The 20,205-nt window shown below is 37.9% G+C and overlaps 1 protein-coding gene across 1 annotated transcript in view; it reads right to left on the bottom strand.

The window, feature by feature from the left end:
- Positions 1-20,205, bottom strand: part of gcn1 (GCN1 activator of EIF2AK4) — a 58,106-nt gene that overhangs the window by 36,525 nt on the left and 1,376 nt on the right. The window contains exons 2-19 of the mRNA XM_026910721.3: positions 17,585-17,687; positions 17,427-17,490; positions 17,110-17,241; positions 16,710-16,818; positions 15,980-16,078; positions 14,864-14,998; positions 14,695-14,763; positions 14,496-14,604; positions 14,301-14,375; positions 14,081-14,209; positions 5,009-5,059; positions 3,335-3,433; positions 3,072-3,245; positions 2,742-2,894; positions 2,438-2,530; positions 2,274-2,349; positions 599-758; positions 309-498 (exon numbers count right to left, since the gene is read on the bottom strand). Of these exons, the coding sequence (XP_026766522.1) occupies positions 309-498; positions 599-758; positions 2,274-2,349; positions 2,438-2,530; positions 2,742-2,894; positions 3,072-3,245; positions 3,335-3,433; positions 5,009-5,059; positions 14,081-14,209; positions 14,301-14,375; positions 14,496-14,604; positions 14,695-14,763; positions 14,864-14,998; positions 15,980-16,078; positions 16,710-16,818; positions 17,110-17,241; positions 17,427-17,490; positions 17,585-17,687 (2,020 nt within the window). The remainder of the gene's footprint in view (positions 1-308; positions 499-598; positions 759-2,273; positions 2,350-2,437; positions 2,531-2,741; positions 2,895-3,071; positions 3,246-3,334; positions 3,434-5,008; positions 5,060-14,080; positions 14,210-14,300; positions 14,376-14,495; positions 14,605-14,694; positions 14,764-14,863; positions 14,999-15,979; positions 16,079-16,709; positions 16,819-17,109; positions 17,242-17,426; positions 17,491-17,584; positions 17,688-20,205) is intronic.

The following is a 20,205-nucleotide window of genomic DNA, read 5'->3' on the forward strand; positions in this document are numbered from 1 at the left end:
AGTCATGGGAAAACGAAAGTACACAATTATCGGCTCTACTTATTTTTTCCACTTGTTTACTGAATGTTAGTTTACTTTTTGAGAAAAAATGACTACATATTGAAATTTGTTGTGTGTTTTTTTGGTCACCTGAGATTATTTGTTTGTTTATAAAAACTAGTGGGGACCACAAAACTGTTATTTAAGCACTGACAAATAAAAACTTTATACATATATACAATATATATATATACACATACATATATATATACACACACACACACATACATATATATATATGTAAAGAGAGAGAGAGATATGTAACTAACCAATGGAGGGATGGTGGGCCACGATAATCATATCTAGGGCCAGTTTTTCAGCCTCGCTGGAGTCATTCCACTGGCCTGCTGCTGAGCACAGCACCCTCAGAGCCTCTAAGAGGATCCATGGAGGGATATATAAGCGACCCAACTCAGTCCATTCTCCTGTCTCAGTCTGAAGAGCCTCTGGAGGCAAAACCTAAGACAGACAGTTTAACAATAACAAAAACCAAAAAAAATAAGGTAGTAAGCTCACTGACAAAAACTACTTTCCCTTCTGATAAAGAAAAAACTCTGACCTTATGTTTGTTGATGACGACACACAGTTCTCCCAGAAGGCCGTGGGCAAGGCTAGAGCCACCCAGTGAGGAAAGAAGTTTCTTTATGCTCTGATGGGCACGCTTCCGTACCTGATACACTCGGCACAGGAGCACAGCCACCATGGCCCGGTGGTACATCCTAGAGAGAGGGGGAGAGGGGGAGAGAGGGAGGGAGAGAGAGAGAGAGAGAGAGAGAGAGAGAGAGAGAGAGAGAGAGTGTGACAGAACATACGTTTACATCCAAATGTTTGAACCACATTCTATAGACAGCTGTTACTACTTTTGCACAACATAGCAAACCCTTCTTTCCTTACAAAGTAAATGGGGAAGTTAACATGGAGTACTCTTCTCAGATCCGAGTTCCTTCCCAATTTACTGAGTGACGTCAAATTAAAATGGCTGCGCACGGCATTAGAAAAAACAAAGCAAAACTTCTTACCTTTAAATGAGTTATACTACATACAAGTATTAGATTTGGATCAACATACAGACATATTTTGTTTGTTAAATCTAAAACACTGACCAAACTCTTCTCTGTGTGAGAAATAAAATATACTTTAGCTCCCTAGCTTGTTATTAACAAAATACGAATATGGGGGCGTCCATTTTCCCAAATGACGTAATTCCGAACTGGCGAATTACCGGATATAATTATATTTTACATAAACTTGTTCATCTGACTTTTCAAATCTGTATCAATTCCATATCTCTGAAGTGCTACTTGGACCTTTGTTTCAAGCTCAGTCCTTGGCAAAATGCTGCCTGTTTATCTTAATTAATTAATTTTTTTAATCTAAGCGTGCAGTGTTTGGGAGTAGCGCAGGCTGTAGGCGGCATTTATCAGGTTAAGAAGGCTGTTTTTCCTTCACTTTGGTTTAAAATTTTAAATAGCATTTATGGATGTTTTAATCAAAAGATTAAATATGCGCATACACACACACACACACACACACACACACACACACACACACATATATATATATATATATATACATATATATATATATATATATATATATATATATATATATATATATATATATATATACACACACACACACACACACACACACACACACACACACACACACATATAAAACCGCGATAAAACATTCATCACCCAGCACTACTGGCACCAAGAACAATGCTATGGCCAAAATCATTGAGATCACATTTTTTCCTCTCTGCTGATGTCCGATGTGAAAACAAACTGAAGCTGTTTACCTCTATCTGCATGATTTTACGCATTACGGGGCTTCCACATAATTGGCTGATTGGATAGTATAGAAGCATGCATTTTTTAAATGTACCCATTTCAACAACGAAAGTGGCATTAACTACTGAAACATGATTGTTAACAGACCGTTCATTTGCACAAATTTGCCTTTAGCATTCTTTTTGCATCTCCTTTTTGTAGCTACAAACATATTTCTCCTTAGTCACAATGAAAAAAAAACTTTTTAAAAAAAATTTAGCCATTTTCTCTGATTTTCTATCATTACCATTCATGTACTAATTCAAAATTCACATAAAACCAGATGGATGGAAAGCCCACTAGAGACAGAGAGAAGCAACTCAAGGTAATGCTGAGAATACTGGTGCCTTTCCATCAAGACATGCAGCATGATTTTAGATGTAATGGGTTAGAACTGACTGAGCCTTGCTGTTATTGAGCCTCTGCGGCTGGTCCAGGAACAGTCTCTCACACAGCTGCAGTACAGTGCACAGTGCTGAGGAAAAAAAAATACACACAAATTAGTTGGAACATACTGAAGTGCCGGTCCAAATTATCAGTAGGTGACTGTGAGAGACACTAACCTTCCTCACTGGTCTGCCCAAGAAATTTCTCTGTGGTAAAGAGTGGTTTTTTCTCATCCAAAATCAGGTTCCAAAAGGTGATCAGTTTAGATTCTACAGAAACATCAAACCATATAAATATACCAAGCCAGAAAGAATCAAATCAACAGGCAACAAAAAAGCAACTTCAAATTATACTGCTCAAATAATTTATTTCAGAATTATAATGTTCCATAAGGTAAGAGAGATTACAGCTACACTTTCACCAAAAAGACCATTAAACAAAACTGTCATGATTTGAATTCCCAAACATGGAATGCCTCACCAGGAATTGAGTCCAGCATGGAGAGGTGACATAGCAGCACTGAAGCTGCCACGGCCTCAGAGAGAAGAGCATGCTGGGAGCTCTGAGCAGCCGCTTTCTCTACCGTCTGGATGAGGAGAGGAACGAGATCCACAGCCTGGCTCAAGGTGTCTCCTATAAACAACAGAGGAATACAGAGATTCACACTATTCAATCACACAAACAATTGTGCCCAGAGCATCAAACAAAAATTGAGGAACAATGAACAAACTGACAGAGAAATAATTATTTTAAATAAATACATAAATATTAATTAATTAAATAAAATACAGAGTAAACATAAATGCTGACCTTTGAAGGCTCTGAGCATGGCCTGCAGGTAGGCGTGGCGCACAGGGGAGGTGGAGGACTTCAGTGTGAAGGCTTTCTTAAGCCAGTCTCTCAGAGCAGCTGGAACCTCCACATTCAGATGTGCCATCCATTGAGACATCACAGACACAGCATGCACCAGTGTCCCCTCATGTACTATCACACAAAATCAGCAAGATATTCACAACGAGGTAATTACTCATGCTTAGCTACTCCTGAGGCTCAGTAGAGGAGACGTTGCTCACCTTCATGCTGCAAAAACGGGATAAATTGCAGAGCCACACTGGAGCTGAGTGACTGGCTGGAGGAGCCAGAGACTGAGTGGCGGCTACAGCTTTTAATCCCTGCACATAGAATACAGAAACACTGAAATCATACATTGAAATCAGTGAAGCTGGTAAAAAAAAAAACCAAGGGCAATGTAAGACTCATATATAAAAATATTAATTAACAAAATATAAAACATACAGTATATCGTAAATGCAAGTAATGTAAATCAAAATAAATTTTTCAAAATATTACTTCTGATTCATACTCTCATTTCACTTTAATTTTCTTTCAATTTGCAGATTTTCTCTTGCAGTTTTTTGCTTCTGGAATCACTCTTTTGCAATATTTTTTTGCTTCTGACTTTCGGCACATTTTTTGGGAGTGGATCTTAGATTGGTCAACTGATTTTGGAGTGGAAGGTGCGTTGTAATTTAGCCACGGCCACCCCATTAAAGGTGGAATGTTCTCTGACATAACGGAACGAATGGAGTCGAGTGTTCAGCAGGAGGGAAACTGTACTGTAGTTGCATTAAAAAGCTGTCAAAAATACTATGAATAGCTACTGAATTGCTTGTAGATGCATTCATGATTTCTTTATCATACAAATGTCTTCATTCCATCCAGTTAAGTAGCAGTTTAAACAGATAAATTAGCTAGGTGACGAGGCTGAAGCTGGTTCCTTATCCAGATTTTCCATTTCCACCTTAAAAGGTCCAGGTCATCCGATCTCGTGCCTGTAGATGGCGCCATGAAAAGCACTAATTTCACATACAATTTCCCACACCACTCTCTCTTCATTCACAAAACATCCCAAAAATCTGACAATTTTATATGAAAATAAGTGTAATGTATTGTAGAAATACTCAGTATGATGAAAGGCTGCAGAATTTTTTAATAATGGGCCTGCGAATATTGCATTTAAGACTATCGGAAGCAGGCAAATTTCACTTTCTGCCTAATTCCGATTAGATGCCGTTATCTCATTATTTCAATAATATATTACACTTATTTTCATATGAAATTGTCTCAAACGCCAAATTCACAGGGCTATTATTTTTTAAACAAATCTACAGTAAATTTCTTCACACTGAGAATTTGGAAGTATATTATACTTAGCTTCAGGCAGATTTGCCAGATTTTTGAGACACTTTCATAAGGACGAGATAATGGTATCAGAATTAGGCAGAAAGTGGAAACAAAAAAATTAGAATTAGGCTGGTGAATAAGAAGCTATCTTCAGCCTCGTCACCTAGTTATCTTTTTAACTGCTACTTACCTGGATGGAATGAAGGCACATAAAGAAATATGTGTGAATGCAACTACTTACAATTCAGTAGGAACCCTTATTATTTTTGTCAGCTTTTAAAAGCAACACAGTTTCCCTGCTGCTGAGCATTCGAAGCAAAAAAAAAGATTGCAGAAGAAAAAGAAAGTTTCCAGAAGCAAAAAAACAGCACGAGAAAAATCCACAAATAGAACAAAATGAAAGCAAAATGAGAGTATGAATCAGAAGTAATCCTTCTGAAAGATTTATTTTTATTCGATTCTCATTACAGATTTGCAAAATATTTTTTCCAATTATTTTTTGATAAACAAAAACTGATTTTATTTGAAACTTTTGGCACAAAATTAACTCCATACAATCATACCTGAAAGCACATTCATTTTTTGGGCCACTACAGTGAGTTTTCCCTCTGAACCTGCAAGCAACAAAAGAAATCATATATAAAACAAGAAAAAACATAATTAATTATATATATATATATATATATATATATATATATATATATATATATATATATATATATATATATATATATATATATATATAAATAAATCAATTAACCCGTGGTGGTGTACAGAGACAAGATTATGAAAATTGTGTGACTGTCCAAATACTTATGGACCTGACTGTGTGTGTGTTTATGTACAGTTGAGGACAAAATTATTAGCCCCCCTATGAAATTTTAAGTTTCCTCAAGATATTCCCAAGTACCTATTTAACAGAGCAAGGAATTTTTAACACAGCATTTCTGAACATACTATTTTTCGCTAGAAGGACCAAAATATTTATATTTACACACCAAAACATTGTTATGTAAGAAAAAGCTAAAATGACCAGGGACATTATTATTAGCCCCCCATAAGAAATGATCATTTATTAAGTCCTTTACCTTCACAGGTGATGTGCGTAAAGGTGATCAGGTGAAACAGGTGGTCTCACTCAATAATTAAGTTAAATTAAGGTATAAAAGCCTCAGTATGGGTCATTGAGCTGTCATTTGAGAAAGCAACATGCCAAAAACAAAGGAAATCAGTTTGGACTTGAGACAAAGAATTATTGATGCACATAAAACAGGAGAAGGATATACAAAGCTATCCAAGCGTTTCCAAGTCTCAAGAACCGGAGTGAGAGGTATAATCCGGAAATTCAAAGAAAGCCACACAGTGCAGAACAAGCCTGGCAGAGGTAGGAAGCGAAAGATTTCAAAGACACTGGAAAGAAAACTAGTGAGAGATGTGTCTAAAGACCCCAGAACAACTGCCAAGACACTAGCGAATGACTTGGCCACATAAGGAATCATAGTCTCTAAGAAGACCATCACTAGAGCTCTGCACAGGAATGAACTGCGAGGTTGCAGAGCAAGAAAAACTCCACTTTTGAAGAAAAGACACCTTCAAGCCAGACTTAAGTATGCTCAGGACAACCTGGAGAAAGATTATTCATACTGGAAGTGTGTCTTATGGTCTGATGAGACTAAACTAGAGCTCTCTGGCCACAGAGACACTGCTTACGTTTGGAGAAAAAAGGGAGAGGCATTCAACCCAAAGAACACCGTCCCCACAGTGAAACACGGTGGTGGGAGTACCTTCAGTGCATCTGGAACTGGAAATCTTGTCAAGGTGGAAGGGATCATGAATAAAGAAAAATATGTGGATATTTTGAAAGAAAACCTTAAGCAGTCAGCAGTGAAACTAGGTCTGACTCATCGCTTCATCTTCCAACATGACAACGATCCTAAACATACGTCTCTCTTGGTGAAGAACTATCTCCAGACGAACAAGGTGAATGGCCTGCACAAAGCCCTGACTTAAATCCAATAGAAAATATGTGGGGTGACCTAAAGAAAAATGTCCATGCCAGAAAACCATCGAATCTGGAGGAACTTGAGAGATTCGCCAAAGAAGAATGGGCCAGGATTCCTCAAATGACGTGTCAGAGACTTGTTGATGATTACAACAAACAACTGCAAAAAGGATACAGCAAAAAGGATACACAATTGACTATTAGAATGTGGGGGGCTAATAATTTTGACCCTGGTAGTTTTTGTGTTTTGTGTAATATTTTCATTTCTGTGTGGAATATAAAATAATGTAAGCATCCAAAATAAAACTAGGATGTCTAAAAAAGCTGTGTTAATTTTTACTCTGGTTAAAAGCACTTTTGAAATACTTTTAAAACAATGACTATATATATATATATATATATATATATATATATATATATATATATATATATATATATATATATATATTATATACATACATACATATATATATATATTATATACATACATACATATATACATATATATACAGTGAGAGTAAAAAGTATTTGATCCCTTGCTGATTTTGTTGGTTTGCCCACTAATAAAGAGATGATCATTCTATACTTTTAATGGTAGATGTATTCTAACATGGAGAGACAGAATATCAAAACGAAAATCCTGAAAATAACTTTAAAGAATATATTTTAATTGATTTCTATTTCATTGAGGGAAATAAGTATTTGATCCCTCTAGCCAAAAGCACTTAATACTTGGTGGCACAGCCTTTGTTTGCAAGCACAGCGGACAGACGTTTGTTGTAGTTAACCACAAGGTTAGCACACATATCAGGGGGAATTTTGGCCCACTCTTCTTTGCAGATCCTCTCTAAATCATTAAGCTTGGTGGGCTGTCGCTTGGCAACTCGGACCTTCAGCTCCCTCCATAGATTTTCGATTGGATTGAGGTCCGGAGACTGGCTGGGCCACTCCATGACCTTAATGTGGTTCTTCTTGAGCCACTCCTTTGTTGCTTTTGCTGTATGCTTCGGGTCGTTGTCATGTTGGAAGACCCAACCACGGCCCATTTTCAACTTCCTGGCAGAGGGGAGGAGGTTGTCCCTCAGGCAGCATTTTTCTTCCTCCACACATGACGAGTAGAGTTTAGGCCAAATAGTTCAATTTTGGTCTCGTCTGACCACAGAACCTTCTCCCAATCACTTTGTACATCTTTGAGGTGATCATTGGCATACTTTAGGCGGGCCTCCACATGTGCCTTCTTAAGCAGGGGTACCTTTCGGGCACTGCAGGATTTTAATCCATTGCGGCACAAAGTGTTGCCAATTGTTTTCCTGGTGACTGTGGTCCCAGCTGCCTTGAGGTCATTCACTAACTCCCGCTGTGTGGTTGCAGGCCGATTTCTCACAGTTCTCATGAACATTGCCACCCCACGAGATGAAATCTTCTGTGGAGCACCAGACCGAGGTCTATTGATGGTCATGTTATACTTCTTAAATTTTCTCACAATTGCACCAATGGTTGTTACTTTAATACCCAGCATCTTGCTAATGTTTTTGTAGCCCATTCCAGATTTGTGCAGGTCAACAATCCTGTCTCTGAGGTCCTGAGAGAGTTCTTTGGTCTTACCCATGTTGGAGAGTTTGGAATCTGTCTGATTGTCTGATTCTGTGAACAGGTGTCTTTCATACAGGTGATTAGTTAGAACAGGTGTCTTCAATTCAGGTAACAAGTTGATTGGGAGTGTCTAACTGGTCTGTAAAAGCCAGAACTCCTAATGCATACTAGGGGATCAAATACTTATTTCCCTCAATGAAATACAAATCAATTAATATATATTCTTTAAAGTTATTTTCTGGATTTTCTTTTTGATATTCTGTCTCTCCATGTTAGAATACATCTACCGTTAAAAGTATAGAATGATCATGTCTTTATTAGTGGGCAAACCAACAAAATCAGCAAGGGATCAAATACTTTTTACTCTCACTGTATATATATGTATATATGTATGTATGTATATAATATATATATATATATATATATATATATATATATATATATATATATATAGTCATTGTTTTAAAAGTATTTCAAAAGTGCTTTTAACCAGAGTAAAAATTAACACAGCTTTTTTAGACATCCTAGTTTTATTTTGGATGCTTACATTATTTTATATTCCACACAGAAATGAAAATATTACACAAAACACACTGTATATATATACACACATACATACACACACACACAAAAAATCAGGTCGATAAGTATTTGAATAGTGACACAATTTTTGTAATTTTGCCTCTGTACACCACCACAATGGATTTTAAATGATGCAATCAAGATGTGATTGAAGTGTAGACTTTCAGCTTTAATGCAAGAGGTTTAACAAAAATATTGCATTTACCGTTTAGGAATTACAGCCTTTTTTTTTTATTTTATTACATAGTCCCTCCATTTTCACAGGCTCAAAAGTAATCGGACAATTGACTAATAAGAAGTTTCATGTCTGGGTCTGTTTTCTCGTTATTCCATGACAAATTAAGGAGATAAAAGCTCTGGAGTTGATTCCAAGTGTTGAACTTGCATTTGGCAGCTGTTCATGGGAACGCTCAATATGCGTTCCAAAGAGGTGTCGATGCAAGTGAAAAAACAAAACAGTCCTATCAGAGAGATAGCAGAAACTTTAGAAGTGGCGAAATCAATAACTTGGTACATTCTTTAAAAAGAATGCACTGGCGAGCTCAGCAACACCAAAAGGCCTGGAAGATCACGGAAGACAAGGCTTATCATTGTCAAACTCTACAATCAAGAGACGCCTTCATGAATCCTCAAGATGCAAACCACTGGTAACACTCAAGAACAGAAAAGTCAGATCAGACCTTGCTAAAAACCTCTTTAAAAAAAAAAAGACTGCCAGTTCTGATTCATGATTAACTTGTACCAGAATGATGGGAAGAGAATAGTATGGAGAAGTTTTATGGCATGGGCATGTATGGCTGCCAATGGAACTGGGCCACTGGTGTTTATTGATGATGTGACTGCTGACAGAAGTAGTAGGATGAATTCTGAAGTGTACAGAGCTATACTTTCTGCTAAGATTCAGTCAAATGCTGCAAAACTGATAGGACGGCGCTTCACAGTACAGATGGATAATGACCCAAAACACACTGTGAAAGCAACCCAGGAGCTTCTTAAGGCAAAGAAATTAAATGTTATTAAATGTTCGATGACCTCAACCCAGTTGAACATGCTTTTCACTTACTGAAGCCAAACCGAAGGGAGAAAGACCCACAAACGAGCAGCAAATGAAGGCAGCTGCAGTAAAGGCCCGACAAAGCATCTCAAGGGAGGAAACTCAGCATTTGGTGATGTACATGGGTTCCAGATTTTGGGCAGTCATTGACTGCAAAGCATTTGCATCCAAGCATTAAAAATAATCATAATCATTAATATTAGATTAGTTTGTTCAATTTTGAGCCTCTTAAAATGGAGAGACTCAGCAAAAAAGGCAGTAATTCATAAACGGTTAATGCAATATTTTTGTTAAACCTCGTGTATTAAAGTCTACACTTCAATCACATCGTGATTGCTTCATTTCAAATCCACTGTGGTGGTGTACAGAGGCAAGATTATGAAAATTGTGTGACTCTCCAAATACTTATGGACCTGACTCTGTATGTGTGTGTGTGTGTGAGATATATATATATATATATATACACATATATATATATATATATATATATATATATATATATATATATATATATACACATATATATATATATACATACATATACATACATACAGTTAGGTTCGAAAGTATTTTAAGCAAAGTACTTCCATTTTCAGGGGCTCAAAGGTATTTGGACAATTGACTGACAAGAAGTTAATTGACCAGGTGCGGTCCATTCCCTCGTTACTTCAAGACAAATAAAGCAGATAAAATGTCTGGAGTTGATATCAGGTATTGAGTTGGCATTTGGTAGCTGTTTGACTGGAGCTACCAATATGAAGTCCAAGGAGATCTCAATGCAAGTGAAGGAGGCCATCATTAGGACGAAAAAAACAACATAAATCTATAAGAGAGATAGAAGAAACTTTAAGAATGGCCAAATCAACAATTTGGTACATTCTTAAGAAGAAGGAATGCTCTGGCGAGCTCAGCAACACCAAAAGGCCTGGAAGACCACGGAAAACAATTAAAGTGGTGGATCTCGGTATCCTTTCCTTGGTGAAGAAAAACCCCTTCACAACATCAACAGAAGTCAAGAATACTCTGGAGAAGGTAGGCATATCATTGTCAAAATCTACAATCAAGAGACGCCTTCATGAATACAGAGGGTTTACAACAAGGTGCAAACCACTGGTAACATTCAAGTCATGTTCTGGCACCAGATTCTTTGGACTGACGAAACCAAGATTAATTTGTACCAGAGTGATGGGAAGAGAAAAGTATGGCAAAAGAAAGGAACTGCTCATGATCCAAAGTATACCACATCATGTGTCAAACATGGTGGAGGAAGCGTTATGTCATGGGCATGTATGGCTGCCAATTGAACAGGCTCACTGGTGTTTATTGATGATGTGGCTGCTGACAGAAGTAGCAAGATGAATTCTGAGGTGAATTCTTGAAGACAAGACTGAAGGCAGAAAGACCCACAAACAAGCAGCAACCGAAGGTGGCTGCAGTGAAGGCCTGGTAAAGCATCTCCAGAAAGGAAACTCAGTGGAAACTTGGTGATGTCCATGGGCTCCAGACTTCAGGCAGTCATTGACTGCAAAGGATTTTCATTGAAATATTAAAATTATGGTTATATATACAATTATGTCACAATTAAATACCTTTGAGCCCCTAAAATGGAGGTACTTTGTTGAAAATGGCTGTAATTCCTAAATGGTAAATGCCATATTTTTGTGGAACCTCTTAAAATAAAGCTGAAATTCTACACTTCGATCACATCTTGGTTGTTTTATTTCAAATCCATTGTGGTGGTGTACAGAGGCAAGATTATGAAAATTGTGTGACTGTCCAAATACTTATGGACCTGACTGTGTATGTATATATGTGTGAGATATATATATATATATATATATATATATATATATATATATATATATATATATATATATATATATATATATGCCTTCACTGTAGCCACCTTCAGTTGCTGCTTGTTTGTGGGTCTTTCTGCCTTCAGTCTTGTCTTCAGTAAGTGAAAAGCATGCTCTACTGGGATGAGATCAGGCAACTGACTTGGCCATTGAAGAATATTCCATTTCTTTGCTTTCAAAAAGTCTTGAGTTACTTTCGCAGTATGTTTAGGGTCATTATCCACCTGCACTGTGAAGCGGCGTCCTATCAGTTTTGTAGCATTTGGCTGAATGTGAGCAGAGAGTATAGCCCTATACACCTCAGAATTCATCTTGCTACTTCTGTCAGCAGCCACATCATCAATAAACACCAGTGGGCCTGTTCAATTGGCAGCCATACATGCCCATGACATAACGCTTCCTCCACCATGTTTGACACATGATGTGGTATACGTTGGATCATGAGCTGTTCCTTTCTTTCGCCATACTTTTCTTTTCCCATCATTCTGGTACAAGTTAATCTTGGTTTCGTCAGTCCAAAGAATCTTATTCTAGAACATGGGAGGCTTTTTTAGATGTTTTCTGGCAAAGTCTAATCTGGCGTCCTGCTCTTGAATGTTACCAATGGTTTGCACCTTGTTGTAAACCCTCTGTATTCATGAAGGCGTCTCTTGATTGTAGATTTTGACAATGATATGCCTACCTTCTCCAGAGTATTCTTGACTTCTGTTGATGTTGTGAAGGGGTTTTTCTTCACCAAGGAAAGGATTCTGCGATCCACCACTTTAGTTGTCTTCTGTGGTCTTCCAGGCCTTTTGGTGTTGCTGAGCTCGCCAGAGCATTCCTTCTTCTTAAGAATGTACCAAATTGTTGATTTGGCCATTCTTAAAGTTTCTTCTGTCTCTCTGATAGGTCTCTTTTGTTTTTTCATCCTAATGATGGCCTCTTTCATTTGCATTGCGATCTCTTTGGACTTCATATTGGTAGCTCCAGTCAAACAGCTGCCAAATGCCAACTCAATACCTGATATCAACTCCAGACATTTTATCTGCTTCATTTGTCTTGAAGTAACGAGGGAATGGACCGCACCTGGTCAATTAACTTCTTGTCAGTCAATTGTCCAAATACCTTTGAGCCCCTGAAAATGGAAGTACTTTGCTTAAAATACTTTGCTGTAATTCCTAAATGGTAAATGCCATATTTTTGCGGAACCTCTAAAAATAAAACTGAAAGTCTATACTTCGATTACATCTTGATTGTTTTATTTCAAATCCATTGTGGTTGGTGTATAAAGGCAAAATCACAAAAACTCTGCCACTGTCCAAATACTTCCCGACCTGACTCTGTGTATAGTGTACACACACACACACACACACATATATTATATATATATATATATATATACACATATATACACACACATATACATACATATACATACATATACATACACACATACTCATCTCACACATAATCTCAAAACTTTTTAATTAAAAACAAGACAAAAAATGAATAAAGATATTTTAGTCCACAATCAGGAGGTTTGATGGCAATGCAAAAATAGCAAATATTCTTAATATTCTAGTAAAAGGTCTGCATAAATCACTGCAATTACACTATATTGCCAAACGTATGTGGACACCTGACAATCACACTTGTATGTGCTTGTTGACCTCCACTCTTCTAGGAAGCCTTTCCACTTTTGGAATGTAGCTGTGGGGATTTGCCCATTCAGTCACAAGAGCATTAGTGAGGTCAGGCACTGATGTCAGGCAAGGAGGCCTGGGGTGCAGTCAGCATTCCAATTCATCCCAAAAGTGATTAGTGGGGTTGAAGTCAGGGCTCTTCCACACCAACATTTCTTCCCACCTTCCACAATTCTTCCATACCAACAAGGCAAACCATGTGGGCTAGGCCCTGCAGTCCCAGTGAAGACAAATCATAACTCTACAGCCAACCAAGACATTCTAGGCAATTCTGTGCTTCAAACTATGTGGCAACAGTTTGGGGAAGACTCAATTTTGGGTGTGATGGTCAGGTGTCCACAAACTTTTGGCCATATAGTGTATTTCTTAAGCAGCTCTTCACCTTAAATCTTGTGTAAATTTGAGGCAGCTCGGTATTCGAACAGAACACATAATTCATGCTTGACAGATCCACAATGGTGTGAGGGGGGCACAGTCATAACAGCATAACCATAGCTGTTGTAGAGCTTTGACCCTGCACGACTTTCAGTCATTGCACTGCATCACTGGCATGAAAACTTTTGTAGCTACTTTTTGATCACATAGACCAAAGTGCCCATTTCTTCCTTTGCCAAAAAGCATTTTGTTTAACTATACATAAATAATAACAAAAAAAACCTTTTGTTTTGCAAAAGACAATAATAAGGAGAGATATTTTCAGTCCTTGAGAGAAGGGCAAAGGAATGCTGATGACTGCTGCCATGGCAACTATGAATCCAAACATAACAGCTTGGACACAGGCTGGTGATTTGTCAACGCCTGCAGTGTCTCTTATACTGCCCACCACAGATACTAAGGTATGTGTATAAAATTTTTCTCACCTCCAAGAATGCCGAAGAGGTGCGTTATGAGCTCCTGGATGGCAGCTGGGTCACTACACTGTTGGGCCAAATTCTGCATGGCCTGAACTGCATGCTCCATTAATTCCACGTTACTCGCCTTCAGCTGGCCTGAAACACACACACACACCGTACACACACACACCGTCAAAATATAAAGGCAAACATTTCCATTTATTTACAATGGTAGTATTAAACTTACTGGCAAGGCCCTTCCCAATGTCCAAAGCATACTGGCTGAGATCAAGAGTAAGTGAAGCCAGCATGGAGGAGATGGCTAGACATGACAGAGAGAGACATAGAATGCAAAAAAACGAGGAGCAGAAACCAATTTAACATGAGCCAAACTTCAGCAATATTATTTGTAGTGTAGAACGTCTATTAGTGTGTATCTTACTCTGCATGGAGTTCTCAGGGCTACGCAGCAGGGCTTTCTGTAGAGTGGGCAAGAGCTGCTCCTTGAACTCAGAGTGAGAAACATGGCGAAGCAGAGAACCACTTTTAGCCTGAAAACAAACAGTTTTCTTTTTTTCAAGATGATGTAAAATGCTCACAAAAGAATGCGCCTTTGTCCAAAAAGTTCCGGTCCAACTCACCAGAATGTGCTGGAGTGGTCTGGTTTTGCTCATCAGCACAGTCTTCAAGTACAGATCTAAGATAGCTGCCTGAAAGAACACGTGTAACAGATGTGTTTGAAAACAAGCCTGAAAAATGATGGATGTGTGAGCAACTGCAGTGAAGCTGTGTGTTATTGGAAAAGCCCACCTTGTGCTTGCTGATTGTAGCCATGTCTTTTTGAGAGGTGCAGAAGTCCACACACGCAGCCAGCAGTGGCAGAGAGAAGAGACTCTGGTCCAAGCTCAACACGGTGCTCATGTACTGATCAACCAACCCTGGGATCTGGAGATAAGTAAAAGAAATAAAATAAAAATAAATAAACTGAAGCTGTAAAGCTTTCAACTGAGGTTCTCAGCCACAGAACATAATTTGGCACTGGCACCCAGGAGCCCCATTTATAAATAATCTTGTAAGCATATAATAGCTCTTTTACACCAGATTATTGCACTGTTTTTTTTTTTTTTAAATATTCATGCCAGGGTACCACTGAGAGCCAAGTTCAGACATACAGATGGAGCTAAAAATTAGTGTTCTTTGACTGGTCAAACGTAGTCATTGCAAATTTACCCTGAGATTAATGTCTTAATGAAATCACCTCTCTAACAGCATAAAAATCTTGGTTTTCTGTATTTTTTACTAATGAATAAAGTCCTGGCCCACTTGTGTCCAGGTATGCAGGCTGCCATTAAAATGAACCTGCTGTGTCCCAATGTCTTTTTGTCTGCAGTGGTTTGCCCTGTGAGCGAGACACATAGCAGCATAAAAGACATTCTGAAGTCAATTGCGATACTCCTATTTTTTCTAGCTTCTCCCTAGTCACACTATAACTTCCAGAGAATCTAGTTTCATGAGTAGCTTTATGTGATGGGAAACTGATTTATGCAGTTAGACAGAATATGGTCAGTTCTGGTTTTGCATTTGTTACTGCTGTTCAGTAGAATGGAGAAACAATTAAAATTACAATTGTGGAGTATGCGAATACAAAGCCATATGGCTACCTAATTAAACATATTTTAATCATGATCACAAATTTTGGCTTCTTCACTCAAATATAAATAGTTAAATGTAAGCTACTCAGCAAATGTTAAATATTTGTATTGATTTTGGGGCACTAAATCACAAGCTCCTTCATGTTTCATAGGTTTTGACTGCACGACAAATCACAAGCACTGAGTTTTCCGGTGACTAGGGTTTTATAAATGAGACCCCCAGGATTAAAAAAAAAAAAAGACCAATATGTAACCCCACTGCTGATGGTCTCACATCTTTCCACAACTTGTTAAGCCGCTTAGTGACAGACTTGATAGCATTTTTGGAGGCTCCACCCATGACCTCAGCGAAGAGCAGACTCTGCACCTCCACCTGTTCTCACACAGACACATACACACAGATTGTGTCCAACATTCCAACAAAGCTTCATTAGGCCCTTTACATCTACTAATATCACTCTAGAATTTCACATCAGTGTTGTACACTTCTGGTGATCAAATACACCTCCAATAGTGCTGTAGTCGTAACAAAATATGCACAATAAGCAAATAACCATGATAAAGAGTATGCTTTTTCAGTTATCCTTTTCACACAAAAAAATACAGAACAATAATAATATTACAAATAATATAATAATAAAATAGTAAACAACAAAAATAGTCAACAACAATATAATTAAAAACATTAACTACACAGTGTTATGTAAGTAGCAATTATCCAAATAAAAATGTAAATCCATGATTTAATGCACTATAATTAACAAGATGCTAAATTATTTATTTATTTTATTGTTAATGCCAGTGGCGGACTCTGAGAGAAGGCGAAGATAGATGTGTGCTTTATGTTTGTTGCAATATGGTTCACATACATATCCTGCATTGCCATTTTAGCATTTTCCTGTCTCCACATCTGACTACTTGCTCTTACTCTCTTTAGTGAACTTGAATCTAATTTTATTTTAGAACTGTATGACATTTTCAGAAGAAAGAGGAAATAAACTAACCAGTTTTTTCCATTGGGGTGCCTCTCTGTTCTCTGGCATGGGGAAGACTACACGCACTATTAGGCAAGTCCATGGCAGGGCACAACAAGAAGCCGATGCTGTGCTCTTCCTGTGTCAATAGACAAGAATGAATCCATCAATAAAAAAGTCAGGCTCATCAAACACGACATGGCAGTGAGGTTGATGCCAGTGGAAGTGGAAATCAGATACAGCAAATGTTGACAATAGGTAAGACAGCAAGTAACCAAATGTGTTCAATATAAATTGTACACAGCTTACACAGACACAAAAAGATTAACAAACACAGTATGCTGCAATTATTACAGGGTGGATGCTTGATATGGTGATTTTTCCCAATAAGAAAAAAGACAAAGCAAGCATAGGAATTTTATAATCGTACCCTGGCATTATGCCCTTACTGACAACTCCACAGGTGAGAAGGCCAGAAGACAGGTGGGCAGCAATGGCATCAGGCTGTGATTGGGCCAGTAGGTCAATAACAGAGAGCACAGCACGGCGAGAGGCTGCATCCCTGAGGCAAAACCAAAAATTGAATTCAGCTTTGATAAGATATTTACCATGGTCATGCTTCATCGTCGAGATTGAGTTTCAAACTTGTGATCTCCCAATGTCAGGGTGAACACTTTTTTTCTGTTGTGCCAGTTGGGCATCATTTCATCTTTACTTTTATGAAAAGTTGACATTTTATTCCCTCACCTGTATCGATGAAGGGTAAGACAAAAGAGCTTGCATAGACCTTTGATAGCTGGTTCAGGCAGATCTGAAGGAACATTGGAACACAGAACTGTTAAATCGAGACATGAGGGTGTAAAGAATAATTGCTGGAAGACATGCACTTTTAATTCACAACTTACTCTTTCCATTTATGCATTCCTTCAGTTCTCCTAAAATTTCTTTGCGCTCTTTAACACTCGATGTAGTCACTTTCACAGCAAACTTCTTCAGTGTGTCTGAAACCTGCCATGACAGAAAGATACACAAACAGGCCATAATGTAGTTAAAACGAACACAGAAAAGGCCTAGAGATTTGTCATCATATGACCATTGCTGTTGCTTTTAGACAACAGTTTTATAGACTGAAGGTCTATATTGTATGCTTTATAGACAGTTAGTGATCAACACTCAGTGACAATGAGTATTTAGCAACATGCTGTATTAACAAGACACAACTAGAGAAGAAACCACACTGACAACAAGCAATGGGCATTATACTCTGGCTGTCTATAGGCAATTCCAGTGTAGTGATTTTTGGCAATATAGAATAGTTGTTGCATGTTACCATAAATAGATTTTTATAAATAGATGTCACTGCCTATGCAAGTTTAGCATCAGTTAGGCTGTATGCATAATTTGTCATGTGACCTTTCAGGGAAATAACAGACCAAAATTAAAAGATATAACAATCTACCTGCTATAGATACAGTCCCCTCCGAAAGTATTGGAATGACAAAGCCAATTCTATTGTTTTCGCTATACACTGAAGACATTTGAGTTTGAGATCAAAAGATGAATATGAGATGATAGATCAAAATTTCAGCACTAATTTCCTGACATATACATCTAGATGTGTTAAACAACTTCGAACATGGTACCATTTGTGGCAGACCACCCACCCAAACAGATAGTCAAATTAAATAAGACTTAGTATTCGGTTGCATATCCTTTGCTTGCAATAATAATTGGTAGACAGAATGTTTCTATAGATTTCTGAATTCATTCTGATGCTACCTTCATGAGTTATATCATCAATAAAGATTAGTGAGCCAATTCCAGAATCAGCCATGCAAGCCCAAGCCATGACACTACCTCCACCTTGACCGATGAGCTTGACAGATGTTTTAGATCATGAGCAGATCCTTTATTTCTTCACACATTGGTGGAGGTTAATCTTGGTTCCAGAACTTTTGTGGGTCATCTCTGTATTTATTTGTGAATTCTATCTGGCGTTCCAATTCTTACTGATGATAAGTGGTTTGCATCTTGTGATATGGTCTCTATTTCTGCTCTTAAAGTCTTCTTCAAAAGTTAGATTGTGAAACCTTCACCCCTGCCATCTGGAGGTTGCTGGTGAAGTCACTGACTGTTTTTTTTTTTTTTGAGTTTTTCTTCACAGTTCTCACAAGGTTTCTGTCATCAACTGCTGCTGTTTTTCTTGGCCAACCTGTTTGATGTCTGGTTGTTAGTACACCAGTGGTTTCTTCCTTTTTCAGGACATTCCAATTGGCTATGCCCAATGTTTGTGCAATGGCTCTGATAAATTTCCACTCTTTTCTCAGCATCAAAATGGCTTGCATTTCTTCCACAGATGGCTCTCTGGTCATGTTTTTGTTTTTTGTTTTTTTATATCTTCCCAGGTGAAACCCAAGGCTCAAACCAAGAATCAATATTCAGAGATATTAATTGTTTAAACAATCAATCTAACAGAACACACCTGGGCAACAACAAATACCTGTCAGTCACATGTTCCAATACTTTTGTTCACCAAAAAATTGGGTCCTCTGCCACCAGAGGTGCCATGTTCTAAGTTGTTTAACACACCTAGATGCAAATATCAGAAAATGAAAGCTGAAATTCTGATCTATCGTCTCATATTCATCTTGCGATCTCAAACCCAAATGTCTTCAGTGTATAGCAAAAAAACAAAAGAATTGGCCTTGCCATTCCAATACTTTCAGAGGGTACTGTGTATATGAGTTTATCAGCATTAAGGATCTGACACTGTTATGGGAGTCTACACTTTTTCAACAAATACTATGAATGCTAAAGACTTTATCAAGGACATCATACATGCACTGAGCACCCACTTTGTGTGTCATATCTGTGCATTCTGAAGATAATACAATTAGTGACAGTGGCTGGTCTGCTCTTAACAGGATTTATCAGCCCCCCTCTACCCTGTCAATCACTGGAATGGACAACCACTGAACAGCTATTATTGAGGTAGTGGTCCATTTCCGCTGAGAATGGTCAATCAGCGAAATAATATCTGGACAGTACTGGTCCTCCAGTGGCCCCCTTCCATTGTCAAACGGGACAGAGGGGTGCTGAGAACTTGTGTATAGCAACAGTGAGTAATTGTATACCGTTGAGGCAAAAACTTCACATATACCTAGGCTAAAGACATTTAGTTTTTCGCAGTCAATTAGGGTATTTGCTTTATTTTCCTAAGAGGTAATTTCAAAATAATAGACAAGAGAGATTTATTTAAGCTTTTATTTACTAAATTAGATTTTCAGTGGGTCAAAGGTTTACATACACTTTGGCACCAATCCCTTTTCCAGCAAAACCCTCCAATGACATGATGCTGCCAACCCCATACTACAGAGTTGAGATGGTGTTCTTTGAATTAAAAGCCTCACTCTTTTTCCTCCATACATAGAGGTGATCATTCTGGCCAAACAGTTCAATTTTGTTTCATCTAACCAGAGAAGATGCCTCCAAAAGACTGTTGGTCACCTGGAAACTTCAGTCTGGC

Source organism: Pangasianodon hypophthalmus, chromosome 8 (assembly GCF_027358585.1).
Source record: "Pangasianodon hypophthalmus isolate fPanHyp1 chromosome 8, fPanHyp1.pri, whole genome shotgun sequence".
In the NCBI taxonomy this organism is placed as follows: Eukaryota; Metazoa; Chordata; class Actinopteri; order Siluriformes; family Pangasiidae; genus Pangasianodon; species Pangasianodon hypophthalmus.